Source organism: Paroedura picta, chromosome 4, assembly GCF_049243985.1.
Source record: "Paroedura picta isolate Pp20150507F chromosome 4, Ppicta_v3.0, whole genome shotgun sequence".
NCBI classification, from domain to species: Eukaryota; Metazoa; Chordata; class Lepidosauria; order Squamata; family Gekkonidae; genus Paroedura; species Paroedura picta.
In genome coordinates, this window is record NC_135372.1 from 26,406,140 (window position 1) to 26,424,657 (window position 18,518).

The 18,518-nt window shown below is 47.6% G+C and overlaps 1 protein-coding gene across 1 annotated transcript in view; it reads right to left on the reverse strand.

The window, feature by feature from the left end:
* Positions 1–18,518, reverse strand: part of UNC13A (unc-13 homolog A) — a 161,582-nt gene that overhangs the window by 115,902 nt on the left and 27,162 nt on the right. Inside the window, exons 4-9 of the mRNA XM_077332044.1 lie at positions 18,134–18,251; positions 16,155–16,278; positions 15,379–15,452; positions 13,952–14,006; positions 12,230–12,265; positions 6,544–6,745 (exon numbers count right to left, since the gene is read on the reverse strand). Coding sequence (XP_077188159.1) covers positions 6,544–6,745; positions 12,230–12,265; positions 13,952–14,006; positions 15,379–15,452; positions 16,155–16,278; positions 18,134–18,251 — 609 coding nt within the window. The remainder of the gene's footprint in view (positions 1–6,543; positions 6,746–12,229; positions 12,266–13,951; positions 14,007–15,378; positions 15,453–16,154; positions 16,279–18,133; positions 18,252–18,518) is intronic.

Below are 18,518 nucleotides of genomic sequence, written 5' to 3' on the forward strand. Positions count from 1 at the left end.
TATCTCCTTTCAGATTTAAACTGCAGGTTGTCATGCCAGACATAAACCAGTGTGAAATTGAATTGGCCAGTAGTAGAAACAAAACACTCTCCTCTCTACCCAAAGAAACAGGAGCTTATGAGCAAGGTGGAAAACCCCTTTCTGGGAAGCTTCATGTACACCACTTTCTAAGGAAAGAATTGCAGCATGCAAAGTTTGGCTTGCAGAAACTTAACGTGTTGACCAATCAAAATGTTAATGATTAGTAACTCCTTCTTTTAGTGCCTTTTTTGTTGGTATCTTGCTCTGAATTGTTTATTATAATAATAAACAATATAATAAATATATTATAAAGACTATAAATATAAATATAAATATAATGTCTGCCCTTCCCCAGATGCTCAGGGCAGATTGCATCGATCAAAATGGAGCTCAAACAGTTCTGCAGGGCCTGCAAAAGGGAGCTTTCCCACCAGACATTTGGTTGAGACCAGCCACAAACAACATCTGCAGGGCCCCTGCTCCCTCCCTCCCAGAAATCCATCAATGTGTTCTGCTCCTGGACCTTCTTTGCACTGTTACCATTGTTACAATTATCAGTTAATAGTATTCATAGAATCATAGAATCATAGAGTTGGAAGGGGCCATACAGGCCATCTAGTCCAGCCCCCTGCTCAACACAGAATCAGCCCAAAGCATCCTAAAGTGTCCAAGAAAAGTGTGTATCTAACCTTTGCTTGAAGACTGCCAGTATTACCGTTATGCTTATCTAAGAGCCTCTTGTGGCTCAGAAAGAGCCTCTTGTGGCGCAGAGTGGTAAGGCAGCTGTCTGAAAGCTTTGCCCATGAGGCTGGGAGTTCAATCCCAGCAGCCGGCTCAAGGTTGACTCAGCCTTCCATCCTTCCGAGGTCGGTAAAATGAGTACCCAGCTTGCTGGGGGGTAAACGGTAATGACTGTGGAAGGGACTGGCAAACCACCCTGTATTGAGTCTGCCATGAAAACGCTAGAGGGCATCACCCCAAGGGTCAGACATGACTCAGTGCTTGCACAGGGGATACCTTTACCTTTACCTTTATGTTATGGATAGTTTCTTGTATTGTTTTCTACGTTTTATGTAAACTGCCCTGAACCTCTGGGGAGGGCAGTATATAAATAAATAAGCAAATAGATAAACAGATAAATAATAAATAAAATATATGATTTAAGTATACCAAAATAGAAATTTAAAAATATCTTAAGTTTTAAAAATTCTAAAACTCTAAGAAATGGAAGTCAGTTTGCCCGAGGGAAAAACGATGGAAAGGACCATGTGGGATTTAATGAGGTGGTTTTGGACAGGGAGGCCAAGGTCTGTCTTACAAGGCCTAGAGAACTGTCTATGGCAGGGGTAGTCAAACTGTGGCCCTCCAGATGTCCATGGACTACAATTCCCAGGAGCCCCTGCCAGAATGCTGGCAGGGGCTCCTGGGAATTGTAGTCCATGGACATCTGGAGGGCCACAGTTTGACTACCCCTGGTCTATGGCTTTCTCAACCAGGATTTTATGAAACCTTGGGCTTTTGTGAGGCCCTGGGAGGCTTTCCCAAAAGGGTGGGAGGTAATTAATTTTTTACTATATATTTTTAATTTATGGGCATGTTGACCCCCAAAAATGGCCAATAAGAAGCCTGGAGTGGGAAGGGGAGGAGCCCTGAGTGGGCGTGTCCACAGCTCTGCTTCCCAACCATATTCTGCCCGATTGCACCACTTCTGGGGCTTCTCGAAGCCTGAAGAATATTTCAGCAGTTTCTCAACAGTAGAAAAGTTGAGCAAGGCTGGTTGATGGTCTCACGGGACTCTGATCTTGCTGGGCAGGGCATGATTAGATAGAGTTTGGCTCTTTAACAATCAAAGGTTTGACAGCCCCTCGTGTGAAGTCTGATCCTGTATGTAAATCTTTCACTTTAAGGACCTTCTTCTGCCACCCATCGCCAACCTCTTCCCCCCTCCCCATTGCATCCTTCCACAGCTGGCCCCACTGATGCGGGCAAGCCACTAGCACACCGAGACAGCAGCCAAAAACACAAAAACACAGACCCACAAACTGTATGTAGCCCTGTCCTGTGTATGCGCGGGTTTCTCTCGCAATAACTTCATCCCAAACTGTCCAGTCGTTATGTCACATGGGACAATATTCACGGACCATTCAGAAGACCTTGTACAATCGAGCAGGAAGGCACTCTATCCATGTATAGAGTGGCTGTCTTCTCCCATAGAGCTCCCCCAAAGGCTCCCCATCAATTTCTAGAAATAGGACCTCGGTTTTGGACTTAAGTGAGCATTGTAAAGAAATGCATGACAACTTCACTTTCATAACCTTCTTGGACTGGACCCCAAGCTTCATACAGAATGATTTATGGGCCATGAATTCAGGGCTTAAATCTAGAGTTCTCCCACTGGCTCTGCGTGCGTATCAAAATGATCCGGTAGAGTCCCGCTTGGGTGGACTGTACCACGTCAGGTTATCAAGCAGAATGCCTCTCCCACGGTAAAGGAAATAACACCCTGCAAATAGAATACTAGCATCTCAGTCCTCTCCTTGCTGTACTTGTTCTTGGCTTTTGGGAAACCCTTTTTTCAACTGGGGAGAATGGACAAATGGGATCATCGGCTGCAGCTGTCTGAACTTGTTGGCTGGCTCTCTTGCCTCGTTAGGTTTATGTATTATGCAAAATAGCTTCTCAAACACCTTTTGCACACCTGTTCAATTCACTACAATTCTTCCTGAGTTTTCCTTTTTCCACTTCAGGGCTCTTCCCCCCCCCTTGCTACCCTTGTAAACTCTGAATTCCTAGACCAAGGAGCGAAACAGATCACAGAAGGAAAGAGAAGAGAGACTGAGGAATTGGACACAGGAAAGAACTGGAAGGCTAAAAGCATTCACTGGGGAAGGGACTAAGTCCTAGGAGATATACTACAGCAGATTTGCCAGACAGTCTCTGAGCAAGTGCAGAAGGCTACGGGAAGCACATGCAGACATGATACGGGACACTCCTGGGTTTGACCGGAACCACACCTCCAGCATTGGCAATGGGGGAGGGGGGAGGTGACAGGCTCTTATTGAGGAAGGGGCTTGCTGGCAGCATCTGGGTCTGCTAAGCATCCCGCAGGGCATGTCAGCAAACTGGTGTGGAGCTACAAGCATGCAAATAAGAATATAGAGGAGAATTTTCAGAGGGTGAGCAAACCAGGACATACGGCTTGCAGTTGGCTTAGCAGGGGAGATGGGCTGGTGTTAAGCGGATCTTGCTCCATCAGGAGGCTGGAAAATAATGTATCCGGAAGGTTATATTGAAGCTTTTTGAAGGCTAGGACAGGAAGATGCAATGTGGTTTAAGGGCAGATACCAAAGGTCGGCGGCCACAGTTATGTGCCTTCATCGGCTCCAACCCCAAAATATTCCTTCCCGCATGACCCTGCAGGAATCTCTGGGGCAGCAGTTTCCATCTTCCTCCTAGCAAGAGCACCTGAAGGAGGGGACTGAGCACAATTACTTGGTGTTGGGGAGGCTAAAAGGTTCAGGATTGTGCTCCTTCCAGGAAATAGGAGGCGGCCCCTGTTTCTATGCACTTTAGTTTTTCCTGTTTTGCACAGGAAATGGGCCTCTAAAGCAGTGATTCTCAATCTTTTAACCGCCGCGACCCCAATTTCGTGGAGTGCATGTGTGGGCATGCGTGGGCAGGTGCGCTCGCAGGTGCACAACAATCAAGGTGGCATAGAGGCGGCCAGTGCCATGGTTCTGCTGCCTCCACCCACCTCTGCCGCCGTCCACCATCACCACCTGCCTCTGCCCCACCTCCGGCCACTGCCTCTGCCCACCCCGCTGCCACTACTGTGGGGCGCTGCCACCATGGTGGCCAGCAACCTGGCGACCCCCATGGAAGGTGCCACGTGACCCCAAATGGGGTCGCCACCCCTAAGTTGAGAACCACTGCTCAAAAGGAATGCCCATGAATGCAGCAGAGCAGAACTCTTCTGTCTTCGAACGCTTGCCCACAGTTTTGCAGGGCCTGGCAACCAGCGGAACTGGGAGAGGAGACAAGGGAGCAGCCATTGGTGACAGTGTGATGTCACTTCCGGGGTGGGAACAGATGTGACATCACACTTTTTTAGGAATCAAGGGGAACTCTGTGGTAAAACCATAATTTCCCCCCAGATCCTAGAGCAGATTAGCATAACTTCCAGAGTTTCTCCAGAAATAACCACTGTCCTCTCTAGGAATTGCCAAAGATGCTGTGGTTTTACAACAGAGTTTCTGGAAATTCCTTGAGAGGTGTAATATCGCTTCTGGATCCCATGGACATTCCAAAAAAATTCTCCCACTGCCACAAAAGGTTGGGGGATGAATTCCCTACCCCAACTGAAAATCCTACTTGCCCACACTTGAAAAAGGTTGCATTCAGCTACCACTCCTGGTCCTTGTGTGTGTGTGAATGTGCCCAAGGAGGTGCTGTTACTAGGGGGTCACTAGAGGGAATCTGGGCTGTAGCCCCTCAGCAGGTGAACAGTATTGCTCTGTGTATCAAATGAGGAAAGAAGGGCTATATTTACACCAGGTCTGAGAACCCCAGAAGCTTTACGCTTGCTGCTTGTTGGTCATGTGTGTGTGTGTGTGTGTTTGTGTGGGAGGGGCTGACAGTGAAACCTGAGCTGACTCAGCCTCTCAGATTCAAGACCTCGGTGACAAAGGGTGCTGGAAGGGTGGAATTGAGGCAGTGAGGAATTTGGGCCATGGTGGAAATTCAAGCAATGGTGGGAATTTGAGCAAGGTGGGAATTTGGGCAGTTGTGGGAATTTGGGCAGTGGTGGGAATTCGAGCAATGCTGGGAATTCAAGCTGTGGTGGGAATTCAAGACGTGGTGGGAATTCAGGCAGTGGTCGGAATTAGGGCAGTGGTGGGAATTTGAGCAGTGTTGGGAATTCAAGGCAGTGGTGGGAATTGGAACAATGGTGCGAATTCAGGTAGTGGTGGGAATTTGAGCAGTGGTGGGAATTCGGGCAGTGGTTGAAATTCACGCACTGGTGGGAATTCAGGCAGTGGTGGAATGGTGGAATTTGGGAGTGTTGGGTGTGGTGTTATGTCATAGAGTCCTGGGGAATCAATCTCTGTAGTCAGCTAATCAGTTGTGATCCTCGGAGTCCTCCCGCGCCCCCACCCCCCGAAATTATCCCCTCTACATTTGGCCTCATTTTAGAATCCCATTTTTGAGAATATGAACCTACCACAGCCCACTGTGTACATTTGTGCAGGTTCTCCTTTAATTAAGCATTTGAGTGCACTTCGTTTGTAGAATTTATTTCTGCCCAAGAACACTGCTGTCCAAGAACACTGAGTTGGTTTTTGTACCCCTACTTTTCACTACCCAAAGGAGTCTCAAAGTGGCTATCAAACGCCTTCCCTTCCTTTCCCCACAACGGACACCCTGTGAGGGAGGTGAGGCAGAGAGAGCCTTGGGGGGGTGGGGGTGAGGGTAGTACTGAACAAAAAGTACCCACAACACGCCTTTTAAAAACTCAGCATCGAGAAACAGTTTGGAGAGCCCTGGCAAAAGTCCTGGCAAAATCTGGGTTCAAATTGAGCATTGTTTGAGAATTTTACCAATGTGGGTTTTTTGGAGGAGGAGAGACGGCTGCCCCAGCTGGGTGGGTGATAACGGCCTAACCCAGGTTACAAACCAGAAACTACCACAGTACTTCGCAAAGAAGAGGCACACGGTGAAAGAGAAGATAAAGACCCACCTATCAGATAGGTCTAGGGAGCGCCTGCTCTCGAGGGAGGGCTGGCGGCTGGTGTGCCTGCTTGACTCAGAAGCGGACTCAGCATCACTGCGCCCGTTCGCGGCAGAGTCTACGCTACCATAGCGTCTGCCGTAGGGGGAGGGGAAGAGGAAGAGGATCAGCATACAACAGGTAGAATGCAAGCTAAACAGACAAAAACAGGACTCTGTGGCATCCGGAGATTGTTCCGGATGGTTGTTAGGGGGGACAATGTGGCCCTCGAGGACAAAAGCATGGCTTAGACCTGAGTGTGATGATCAGAAAAGTAACATAATGGAAGTTGTTCCCCCTACCTAAGCCATGTGGTCATAAAAATCCCACAATTAAGTTGTCCCCTGAGCAACACCCTCAGAAAATCGTATGATGGAGTTGACTCATATGTTCAGAAAAGTCACTGCCCAAGCTACATGTTTGGGGAAAGTCAATTGATTATTCTGGCTGCAGGCAGGGACGAGTTGGGCCTAACTGAATACACAGGGTAAAAGTAGGGGGAAAACAATTTCCAATAATCGTTAAAAAAAAAAAGGATCCTCTGTACTTAGGGGCAGTATATCTTGAGCTACCAGAGGCAGAAAAGAGCAACAGGGGAAGCTCTACCCTTGTGATTTTCTGAGGGTCTTTGGTGAACCACTGTTGAAGACCGACTCCGCACCCACCCCACCCCACCACAGCATGCCCCGGAATACTCACCCCACCCCATGTTCTTGGGCCCTTTCCATGGCAGTTCCAGGTTCTTCCCACTTTACCTGATTGGCCGATGGTCTGAGTAGTCCATCTCATAATTCTCCGGGTAGGAGTCGTGGGATGCTCGCTGCTGGTGGCGCATGGGGTACTGGTGGACTGATGCATTGGGCTGGGATGTGGTGTAGTATGGAGGAGGAATGCTATTGCTGGTCTCACTGCGGTAGTCACTGTCCCGGTCATCCACGGTGCTGTCGGGGTCATCATCTAGAAAAGGGGTTCGTTATCACCCCGAGTGAGCCACTGAGCTATCAAAATGCTTTCTGCTATAAGCAATAGCACACGGAGACAGAAGAAAGATTTGTGGACTGCAAGGATTCTTGGAGTGTAGGGATGGTGAGCAGCTATGACCTTTTGAATTCCTCATCTGACCAAGGCTCAAAAACATATATGCCAGAATTCTTGTTGGCCTTTAAGGTGCTACTGGACTCAAATCTCGCTTTTAAATTCCTAATGTTGTCATTGGTAACTGATGCAACTGACACTGGTAACTGATGCAAACTAGTGTTGAAAATGCAAAAATTATAACAGGAGGGAGGGATCGGGATCAGGAAAGAAAGCAGGTGCAAAAAATAAAAACTCACCCCTGGGTTTGTTTCTTACAAGAGACATCTGGAATTCAAATCATATCGAACAGCTTTTGAAAATCAGCCTCATTAGGGCTTGTTCATCCCTGCACACTGCCTTGCAGGGGTCTCCTCTTAAAAAATAAAATAAAAAGCCATACTGTAGGGCAGAGGTAGTCAAACTGCGGCCCTCCAGATGTCCATGGACTACAATTCCCAGGAGCCCCTGCCAGCAAATGCTGGCAGGGGCTTCTGGGAATTGTAGTCCATGGACATCTGGAGGGCCGCAGTTTGACTACCCCTGCTGTAGGGCTTAGTTTTTCAGGAAAAGGGGCATGTTTGCTCTTGTTGCAATCCCAAATGATGGGATTTACTATTCATTTAGAACACTGGTTCTCAACCTGGTTGTCAGGACCCATTTGGGGGTCAAATGATCCTTTCACAGGGGTTACGACAAGGCGAGCAGCTTGTGTGTGTGTGTGTGTGTGGGGGGGAGAATGTGCCGCCATTGTTGACATTCCTCCTGAAGGCACCTGCCAATTTATATACAATTTATAACCAATGTACATACAATCATGAACAATGGATCTTTGTGCCTTTGGTCAGTTTTGGTTTAATTTCTGTGAAAGAACACTTGCATCATTTTAGGGTTGGGGGTCACCACAACATGAGGAACTGTATTAAATGGTTGCGGCATTAGGAAAGTTGAGAACCACTGGCCTAGAACATCACATGATGCCATGATATCACTTTTGGGTATGGTCTTGGATGATATCATGGTATCACTGCCTCCCTCCCCCCGCGTTTTTGCTCCTGCTGCTCCATAGTGGAAGAGTTTAGGGCTTTGTATGTCAGAATCAAAACCTTGAACCTGATTCAGTCTCCAATCTGGAGCCAGCGGAGCTGGGTGAGCACGAGTGTAATACATGCTCTCCATGGGGTCTCCGTGAGAACCCAAGTGGCCGCATTCTGGACTGGTTGGAAGTTTGGCTTCAAGGGCAGCCCCATGGCTTCAAGGGCAGCCCCATGTAGAGCGAGTGACAGAAGTCTAGCTAGGTTACCATTGCATGGATCACGGTGGATAGATTGGTTGTCAAGAGGTAGGGTGCTAGATGTCATGCCTGGTGGAAGTGATAAAAAACCTAGTGAGCGATATTTGTGACCTGGGCCTCCAGAGATAAGGAGGCATCCAGGATCACATCCAGTAGCAGGAGCCCAGAGGGTCAGGGAGGGAGGCTGCCAGGTAGCAGGATGGCAAAGCAAGTTCTTTGCCTGGGCTTGTGCAAAGACCTTGGCTCCTCTTCTTCCTGTCATCCAACTTGGATGTCATATGGCTTTCTGCTAGGTGCTCAGTGCTGCCTTTTCCAACCCTTTTCAGGCTTCGAGGACCTTTGGAAGTGGTGAGATGCCCCTTCAGAGATGTGGGCAGAGCCACCCAATCGATGATCAATAAATCATTTACCATTTCCTCCATGCCAACAAAGGTTTTCTGAATCTGAATCTCGTTTACCGTTTCCATGGTAGAGAAAGAGACTAGGCCTGTGGATCAACAGGGGAAGGGAGCTCCAGCGATGTCTAGAAAAGTCAGTGGCTATCTAAATTTTTGGGAAAGACAGCTTAACTGGTGGGGAGTTCCTGCATAACCCCGGGGGGAGCCCTGGTCGGGAATCCCTTGCTCGGTGAATCCGTGCTGCCACCTAAGGGTTGAAGTGGTGTCCTGTGTCTGGGAAGCGTGAAGACCACAGACTAAGGTGTGAACTAGACGCAGGGGTGTCCTCGTGGTCACCATCAAAAAGCTACTGCCATTTTAAAGTCATTCTAAAATGCCATGAAGGCCCAATCCTGATTACGTCTCCCCCCCTTATCAGGCAGTGACACTTTCCACCCTCCCCTGGAAAAGGCACAGAAGGGGAAGAGTGCCGTCCAGTGAACCCGATGACTTTAAAATGGTGGCAAAGTCCTTGTAGTTGCCCCCAGAATACCACCTCATCTAGCTGGGTCCTTAGACAGCTAAAAAGGGAAAGGAAGGCCTTGGAGGGGTGTGGGTTGTGGTTTATGTGGTGCATAACCACTGAGAACTAAGCTCCTGATCCCACATCTCTCTATTGGCATTCTTCCAGACTAATTTCTGCTTCTTGGGTCCTCGAAGAGCATAACAGAATACTGGGAACTAGTTTTTACGGGTGTAAATTCCTAGTGTGTTCCACAGGAATTAGGCCCTATGCCAGAAGGCAGGGAATTCTGATGCTTGCAAAAAAACGAAAAGGACCAGTTGGAGAATAGAAGATGCAAATTTGGGGCTTAAAGAGAATGAAGATACCAGAGAGAGGATGTTAAAATATACATATATAAATACCGTGGAAAAAGAGAGGAGACTGCAGAAAGTTCAGCAAGGAGAACGAAGAACTTTTGAAAGAAAATAAAAACCCAGTCTAGTGGAAGGCGAAAGAGGGAGCCACACCGAGCACAGAAAGGAGGGGCAACACGGAATAGCCAGAAAACATCATGCCAGGGCTTTGTGGGGCGTGGGCAGGTACAATGTTTACTTTTTGAGGTTATCGATGGAATGGAGTGAGGAGAGAAGAAAAGGGAGGGCAAGAGGTGTACATGAGGGAATACAGGTTGGAGAGTGGGAAAGTCCCTCATCAAACAAATCGATTTCCCATTTGAATCTTGGCCCCAAAGGGATACTTGGCCACACAGTGGAGTGAGGCAGCCATGAGGTGGCAGCGTGGACTGGACCACTTTGGAAAGCAGAGTTGGGTTCCCCCCCCCCCCGAGTTCCTTCCACATAAATAATTCCCTGAAAGTGAAACACTAGCAGAACATACAAAGTCCGAGCTTGAACTTTCCTCCCTGATGTGTTGGGGATTTTTTCCCCTCTCACAGATAATCTTCACATAGAGGAATATTAAGAATATGACTTGCCCCCTGATGGCTAAAGTGGTAGGATCCATTTGACCTCTGCAGAATATAACCACTCAGTTTTTCTGCATGTGGGACTCGAAATTTCTACCTGTGGACATATTCTACTGACGGCCCAGGGCTTTATTCTAGGGTCCCCTTGATTGGGAAAATGTCAACGATAAGGCTACATTCCCAATTTAGATAATTTTTATGCAGGTTCTCTTTTTTCATTCATTCATTCATTCATTCATTCATTCATTCATTCATTCATTCATTCATTCATTCATACATACATACATACATACATACATACATACATACATACATACATAGATTTGTAAGCTTTCCCTCTTCAAAAGTTGGCTCAGGGTGACTTATATAGAACCACATTTAAAACAATAAATTGAATGGGCTCCTGGAAGAGCTGAGGGCCCTGTCGGAGCTATCACAGTTCTGCAGGGTCTGCAAGACAGAGATCTTCCATCAGACATATGGTTGAGGCCAGGGCACCTCCTCCAAGTGTTTAGAAGAAGAAGAAGAAGAAGAAGAAGAAGAAGTTGGTTCTTATATGCCGCTTTTCTCTACCCAAAGGAGGCTCAAAGCGGCTTATAGTCGCCTTTCCTTTCCTCTCCCCACAACAGACACCTTGTGAGGGAGGTGAGGCTGAGAGAGCCCTGACATCACTGCCCGGTCTGAACAGCTTTTTCAGTGCCATGGTGAGCCCAAGGTCACCCAGACAGCTGCATGTGGGGGAGCAGGAAATCAAACCTGGCTCGCCAGATTAGAAGTCCATGCTCCTACACCACTACACCAAACTTTCAACACCTAGAAAACCATTGAACAACTACACCTATCTTGAGACTGAAGCAAGATCAATTTGGCATTGCCCAATGGGGTTACTGGGGAGGGGAGTGTTTTTTTTTTTTTTAACGATTGGCTTGTGATTTTATTGTTATGATGTTGTTATGATATGTGAACCGCCGTGAGCCGGCTAGCTCAAGGACGGTGGTCGGTGAGTTGAATGATAAATAAAAATAAAAATAAATACAAACCATTTTTAAAAATGGAACATTTTTCTCCATCAGTTACAAGTGTGTCAGTATGCCCATGTCCTACAGTTGTGAGTGGCAACTTATAGGGTATTTCTGTGTCATGGGCCGCAAGGACAATCAGGCCCCCCCTTATAGCAGCAGTAGCAAAGATCAATCGGCACCCTTTTTCTCCCCCCCCCCTTAGGATGGGGTTTTGAGGAGTGGGTTAGTTAAGGCTTGAGTTTTTTGCTGCATCTTAGTTTATTGTGATTTAATTGTGCGTATCCTTGCTTTTGTGGGTTTTAATGTATTTTATTGGGGCTTTTATCTGCTGTAACTTGCCTCAAGCCTCCGGGGAGAGGCAAGTAACAAATGTAGTAGTAGTAGTAGTAGTAGTAGTAGTAGTAGTAGTAGTAGTAGTAGTAGTAGTAGTAGTAATAATAATTATTATTATTATTATGTATCAGTATCGTGTTTCAGCTCATTTTTTGACACACAAATAACATTGAGAAGGGTGTTCACTCCGCCCTCCCTGCCCGGAGGTTCTTGGAGAGAAGATGAAATGGCATGCAAATAAAGAATCGGGGGGGGGGGGGTGAGATTTGCACAAGGGAGAAGCAACAGCGGGTCAAAACAGCAAGAGGGTGAAATCTGAAACCATCCCTAGTGAAAGTGCTCTTTCCCTGTCCGCCCGAAGGCGTCTGCAACCCAGGCCTAGGCACAGCTTTTTTAAAAAAAAGTGTGTGTGCTTAAAATGCAATCCCGAATCTCCGTGAAACTTTTTAATCAGTTCTTTCTCACATGGTATTGAATTTTTAAACTCTTGTTCTGTTATTTTACCGTCTTGCACCATTGTTGATGGGTTTTCCTTGAGTAGCTTTCTGTATTATTTCTTTTATTTAATCTTTTTTTTGGGGGGGGAAGGTTAAGCCCCCCAAGCCCCTCCTTGTACGCGGCGCTGAGTACGCCATGGGAAGCTTGTGGATCCACCAGCTATGGACAAGGATAAGACACGGAAGGAGTAACGCCCCCTTCTGGATCCTGCCCTGACATCTTCCCCCTGCCCCTGAGCTACCGAGGTCTTTGCCGTGCCCCCTGAAAAAGGTGGATCTGCTAGAATCAGATTCACCCTTAGTCGGATAACGAAAGGTCTACGGGGGGGAGGGGGGGAGGTTTCAAATACTTACTTTGTTGATCTCCCCAGCCAAAATAATTCCAGTTGCCTACAAAGAAAGCCAAAAGACATGTCCCTTTAAGAGACAAGCCAACTTGTCATACAGCCCATCCTTTCAACCCCAAAAGGGAAGAGGAGATGCCAGGCAAGGCCTCTGCAGCCAGATGTGCCCCAGGCACTCAAGTAAGGCTTGAAGGCAAGAAGGGCCTTTCCGCCCAGTGTTCGTCCCCAAGCAGCTGATCAACAAAGGTAGACTGCCTTTGAACGCGGAGGTTCCGTTTATCTGTCAAAATTCAGTACTGTCAAGAAGCCCATCCTCCACAAACTGATCTTTCCCCTCCCTTTCCCTCTTGTATAGCCATCTCTGCTCTGTGATATGTTTTCGACAGTCCAAAAGAACTATATGCAGTTTTAAAAAGGTAAAGGTATCCCCTGTGCAAGCACCGGGTCATGTCTGACCCTTGGGGTGACGCCCTCTAGCGTTTTCATGGCAGACTCAATGCGGGGTGGTTTGCCAGTGCCTTCCCCAGTCATTACCGTTTACCCCCCAGCAAGCTGGGTCCTCATTTTACCGACCTCAGAAGGTTCCCTGGAAAAGAAATTAGTCAAGTTCATGGAAGCAGAAAGGGATCTCAAGAATTAGTGAAAAGCAGGTTATAAAACCGAACTCTTCTTCATCTTAGTGTCCAAGACAAATGAAGAATTGTTTTTTTATACCCCACTTCTCACTACCTGAAGGGGTCTCCAAGCGGCTTCCAATTGCCTTCCCTTCCTCTCTCCAAAACCGACACCCCGTGAGGTAGGCGGGACTGAGAGGGCTCTGACAGAACTGCCTTGTGAGAACAGTTCTAAGAGAACTGTGACTGGCCTCGGGAAGTCACCCAGCCTGCTGCATGTGGAGTAACGGCGAGGAATCCAACCCAGCTCACCACATTCGAGGTCCCCACTCTTAACACTGCACCAAGCTGGCTCCCTGCTGCATAGCAGTCTACCTGAGTCCAAAAAAGTTTGACTGAAGAAGGACAGCTGGGATCATCACGCTTGGATGGCCAGCTGGCTGGATGCCCGACTAGAGAGCCTTTGGCCATATTTACTTTGCAACTGATAACTAATTAATTAATAACAAATACTTTTAAATGAAAGTCCCATCACCTAGAGAGGCTGAGTGGCTTAGTGGCAGAACAACTGCTTGGCATGCAGAAGGTTCCAGGCTCAGTCCTTGGCATCTCCAGGCAGGAGGCGAGGCAAAAAAGCTCAGCCGGAGAGCCTGGAGAGCTACTGCCGGTCTGAGCAGGTAATACTGATCTCAATGGACCGAGGCTGCTCAGCAGAAGGCAGCTTCACCAGTGACCTTGTGGCATGGCCATGCTTGGGTCACTCCACTGATGCCTGCTTCTTTTTAAACCCCCCCCCCCCTGGGAAATCCACTTTCGGGGACCTACGGATGTTTTGCAGCTAACGGGGACCGTGTTCAACAGCTCGACCGAAGGTGGGGACACACAGCGGGAGGGGGATGAAGGGAGGAGGTTGGAAAACACAGAGGGAAGGGCCGAGAAGAAACGGTGGGAGCAAGGACTTGTTCACCCGTCACCCACTCTTGCAAATCTCCTGAAGAGCTGCAAGAGACCAGCTCCCAAATACAACGGCAAAGGGGTATGTGTGATTGTGTGTGGGGGTATATAATAAGGCTGTCCTGGGGGAGGGGGAATATCCCATGGGAAAGAGAGTCACTTACAGCACTGTGAGCCAGGCACGGGGAAGGGTTTCTCTTGCTCTTCCCTGAACGAATACTGCTGGGGAGGGGGGGGGGGAGAAGGAGAGAAAATGAAAAGCCAAACAGTCAATGTTTGTCCGAAAATATAATGCATGTGTTTCCCCACCCCCACCCCCATACACACACACATACACAGTGAAATGAAAGAGCTGTGTTGCTTGAACTGTGATTTTTCTTCCCTTCGACGCCTGATCCCTCATGACATGAGCACACTTTTCAAAAAGCACGAAAAGCCATCATGGGGAAGAAGGCCAAACTTCTGTTCGCATGTCAAAAGGGGGAAAAGAATCCAGTTTTCTCTATTTCCTTTGTTAAATTCTAATAACTGCACGGGAAGCCCCTTTTCGAGCCGTAAAACCAACAGAAGGTTGAAGAGTTAAATCCCCCCCTCCCCTTCCCATGTGGATCATAAAAATATAGAGCTGGAAGGGACCACCAGGGTCATCTAGACCAACCCCCTGCACAGTGTAGGAAATTTACAACTCCCTCCCTCCCTACTCCCCCAGGGACCCCTGCTCTATGCCCAGAGGAAGGCAAAAAGCTTCCCAGTAGCTTGCTTTCTTTCTTTCTTTCTTTCTTTCTTTCTTTCTTTCTTTCTTTCTTTCTTTCTTTCTTTCTTTCTTTCTTTCTCTCTCTCTCTCTCTCTCTCTCTCTCTCTCTCTCTCTCTCTCTCTCTCTCTCTCTATATATATATATATATATATATATATATATATATATATATATATTTATTTATTTATTTATTTATTTATTTATTGCATTTATATCCCACCACTCCCACAAGGTTCGTGGCAGCCTCCAAACCCTACAAAGCAGCCCTTTTCTCTGATCTCTGTCGCCTGGAGAGGAGCTGTAAAAACAGGGGACCCCCCTGGTCCCCCCTGGGGACTGGCATCCCTAATCATCTATCACAGCATAAATATGGATTGAAAAAGGAAAATCCACTCTGCTTGATTTACAAACCCTTCCTGTGCTTGGTGCTCTTAATGACTCTCTCTCTCTCTCTCTCTCTCTCTCTCAGCTTTTCTGCATTCTCATTTTCCTTGCCCGTATGTTCCTATTTCTTGGGGGGGGGGGAGCTGTTCTGCTCAACATGTGTTCAATTTGATATCACACCAGTTTAGGTTGGGCATAAAAACTTGCATCTTAAATCTGCAGGGGGATATGCCGACGGGCATAAAGCGATGCAATATGAAATTGCCCACTAGAGGGAGCAAAACACGTGTGGGACAGAACAGACTCTCTCTTCTTCCCGACACCCAAAAGTAGGGAATCGCAAATGCAGAACATGAGAAGGTAGGAAAACCCTTTCTCTCCCTTCTACATATGAAATATCCCGCCTCCCATCTTAAACCCAAGAGAGGCTGGATCAGGTGCCATTCACTCACATCATCCTGGTCTCGCATGGCGTTCAGCTGCTCTAGTTTTTTTGCCCAATAACGGGCTTCTTCCTCAGGGATATCTGCATGGGAAGAGAGACAGAGAGAGAAAAAAACTAATTCATACAATTACTAACATCAAAGGTCCTGGAGCACTATAGACGATGGGGAGGGGGCTTGTATACGTGAATATTAGATTAACTCATTCTCAAAATGATCATAGAAGAATAGAGTTGGAAGGGACCTCCTGGGCCATCTAGTCCAACCCTCTGCACTATGCAGGACACTCACATCCCTATCACTCATCCACTGTCACCTACCACCCCCTTGAGCCTTCACAGAATCAGCCTCTCCGTCAGAGGGCTATGCAGCCTCTGTTTAAAAATTTCCAAAGATGAAAATTTCTAAAGATTCAGGGTGGAGTGAGAGAGGTGGATGGAAAGATGGATGGATTGATTGGGTTGAAGGATAATCACCCAATGCAGAGATATGTCAGGTTTTTCATTCTCCCCCCCCCCTAAGTGGAGGAACAGACAGAACATGGAAGCATGCAGAGAAGCCCCCAACTAGTAACCAGGGCCGACCCTGCTTAGCTTCCCTGCTGATGAGATTGGGCTAGCCTAGGCCATCCGGTTTAGGTCTGGTGGCCTTGGGCAAGTCATTCTTTCTCAGCTTCGACCCTTCCCATCTGTAGGAATAACATCAGCCTACCACATAGTCAGGACTGTAGGTGGGGAACGCTTGGGAAAGGCGTTGACAAAGACTCTGGACAAGGTGAACGTTACCGAGAGGCAGTTCGAAGCGGGTGTCCAAGAGGATGCGATGGAAGGTGGGATCTTTGGTCCCAGAGATCTCGTCGTCGGTCATGATGACGTGAGAGTCGAGGGTGATCCATTCCCCCGGGCCTTCCTGCAAAAGGGGTGGAGAGAGAGAGAGGCAGGGAGAAAAGGGAAGGAGCTCGGCATTAGCTCAATTATGATGAAACTAGAGATTCTGCAGCAGCAGAAATCTCAGCTGGATCCGATCAAAGTTTCATCTAGTCCAGTATCCTACTTATAGTAATGGACAAACAGCTGAAGAAGAAGAAGAAGAAGAGTTGGTTCTTATATGCCGCTTTTCCCTACCCGAAGGAGGCTCAAAGCGGCTTACAGTTGCCTTCCCATTCCTCTCCCCACTACAGACACCCTGTGAGGAAGGTGAGGCTGAGAGAGCCCTGATATCACTGAAGAAGAAGAAGAGTTGGTTCTTATATGCCGCTTTTCCCTACCCGAAGGAGGCTCAAAGCGGCTTACAGTCGCCTTCCCTTTCCTCTCCCCACAACAGACACCCTGTGGGGTGGGTGAGGCTGAGAGAGTGCTGATATCACTGCCTGGTCAGAACAGTTTTATCAGTGTCCTGGCGAGCCCAAGGTCACCCAGCTGGCTGCATGTGGGGGAGTGCAGAATTGAACCTGGCATGCCAGATTAGAAGTCCGCACTCCTAACCACTACACCCAACTGGCTCAAGGCACAATATAAATAAAATACATAAGGATATATAAACCCATAATTTAAAATTGAATACATAAAGATATGTTAACCCGAAATTTAAAGTCATAATTTAGGACTACATTAAATAAGCAAAACCAGTTGTTCCATAATCACGGGGCTGCCATCGAAAAGGCCCTGTCTCACGTGACGAACAAACTTCTATGAATGAGGAAAGAGTGACCTTAATTCCCAGACAGGAACATATGGGGGAAGATGGTCATTCAGATTTTTTTTCCCAAGTCGTGTAAGGCTTTAAGATGCCCTGCAAATCCTACAAACACAGATGCCAAACTTTCCCTCTGTTGTCCACCCCACAAACAGATTTCACGGTGCAGACTGCATGTGTGGCAATTCCATTTTAGCCTTCTTAGCTCATCCCCACAGGTCTCTCCTCCATACATATATCTATTTCACTTTGAATGCAAGAGGCATCACTTGAGGCATGGAGCTGCCAAAGTCCATTATGCATTGCAAGATTTCTACTTATCCCATATCTCTCTTGTCCTCTGAATCCCAAGGGTCCCAGATCCTCTTAGACAGGAGTGGCCAAACTGTGGCTCTCCAGATGTCTATGGACTACAGTGACCATGAGCCCTGACAGCATGCTCTTCATGCTGGAGAGCCAGTTTGGTGTAAGTGGTTAGGAGTGCGGACTTCTAATCTGGCATGCCGGGTTCTGCGCTCCCCCACATCAGCCAGCTGGGTGACCTTGGGTTCACTATGGCACTGATAAAGCTGTTCTGACCGAGCAGGAATATCAGGGCTCTCTCACCCACCCCACAGGGTGTCTGTTGTGGGGAGAGGAATGGGAAGGCGACTGTAAGCCGCTTTGAGCCTCCTTCAGGTAGGGAAAAGCGGCATATAAGAACCAACTCTTCTTCTTCTTCTTCTTCTTCTTCTTCTTCTTCTTCTTCTTCTTCTTCTTCTTCTTCTTCTTCTTCTTCTTCTTCTTCTTCTTCAATAGATACTAAGCATGCTGGCAGGGGCTCATGGTCGCTGTAGTCCATGGACATCTGGAGAGCCACAGTTAGGATTTCCAGCTCTGGATTTGGAAATTCCTGGAGAATTGGGGGAGGGTTGGAGCCTCAGAAAAGAGGTTCGGGGAGGGGACTTGGTAGTATATAATGCCAGGGAGTCGACCCTCCAAAGTTGCTATTTTCTCCCAGGGAACTGATTTATCCCCTCTCTCTCACAAACACAATGATCGGGGGACCCAAAAGCAGGTCACAACCTACCTCATTAGATTGCCGAATGGTGCGTAGAGGGATCCAAACGGTGCCGACCATGGTGTCCCAGATGAGACCTTTGTTCCACACCTCCACCGTCAACCCTAGATCCAGGCGATTGATCTCACTAGAAGAGGGGCACGAGTATTAGCCCAGATCAAATATTCCATGCCTACAAGTGCAGCTTATTAAGACCAGAATGAGCCTTAATTTGCTGACATTTCTTGCCATAACACTCCACCCAAGACCTGACCGTCACCACATTTCCCGAGATTTTAAGCAGAACAGTCTTGACGAGACCCAGCAGCACTCCCTACAGACTGCCGAAGAAGCAACAATGTGATGCACTTCGCCATATTTTAGTGCTGTTCAATTAACTGTAGCACACTTCCTA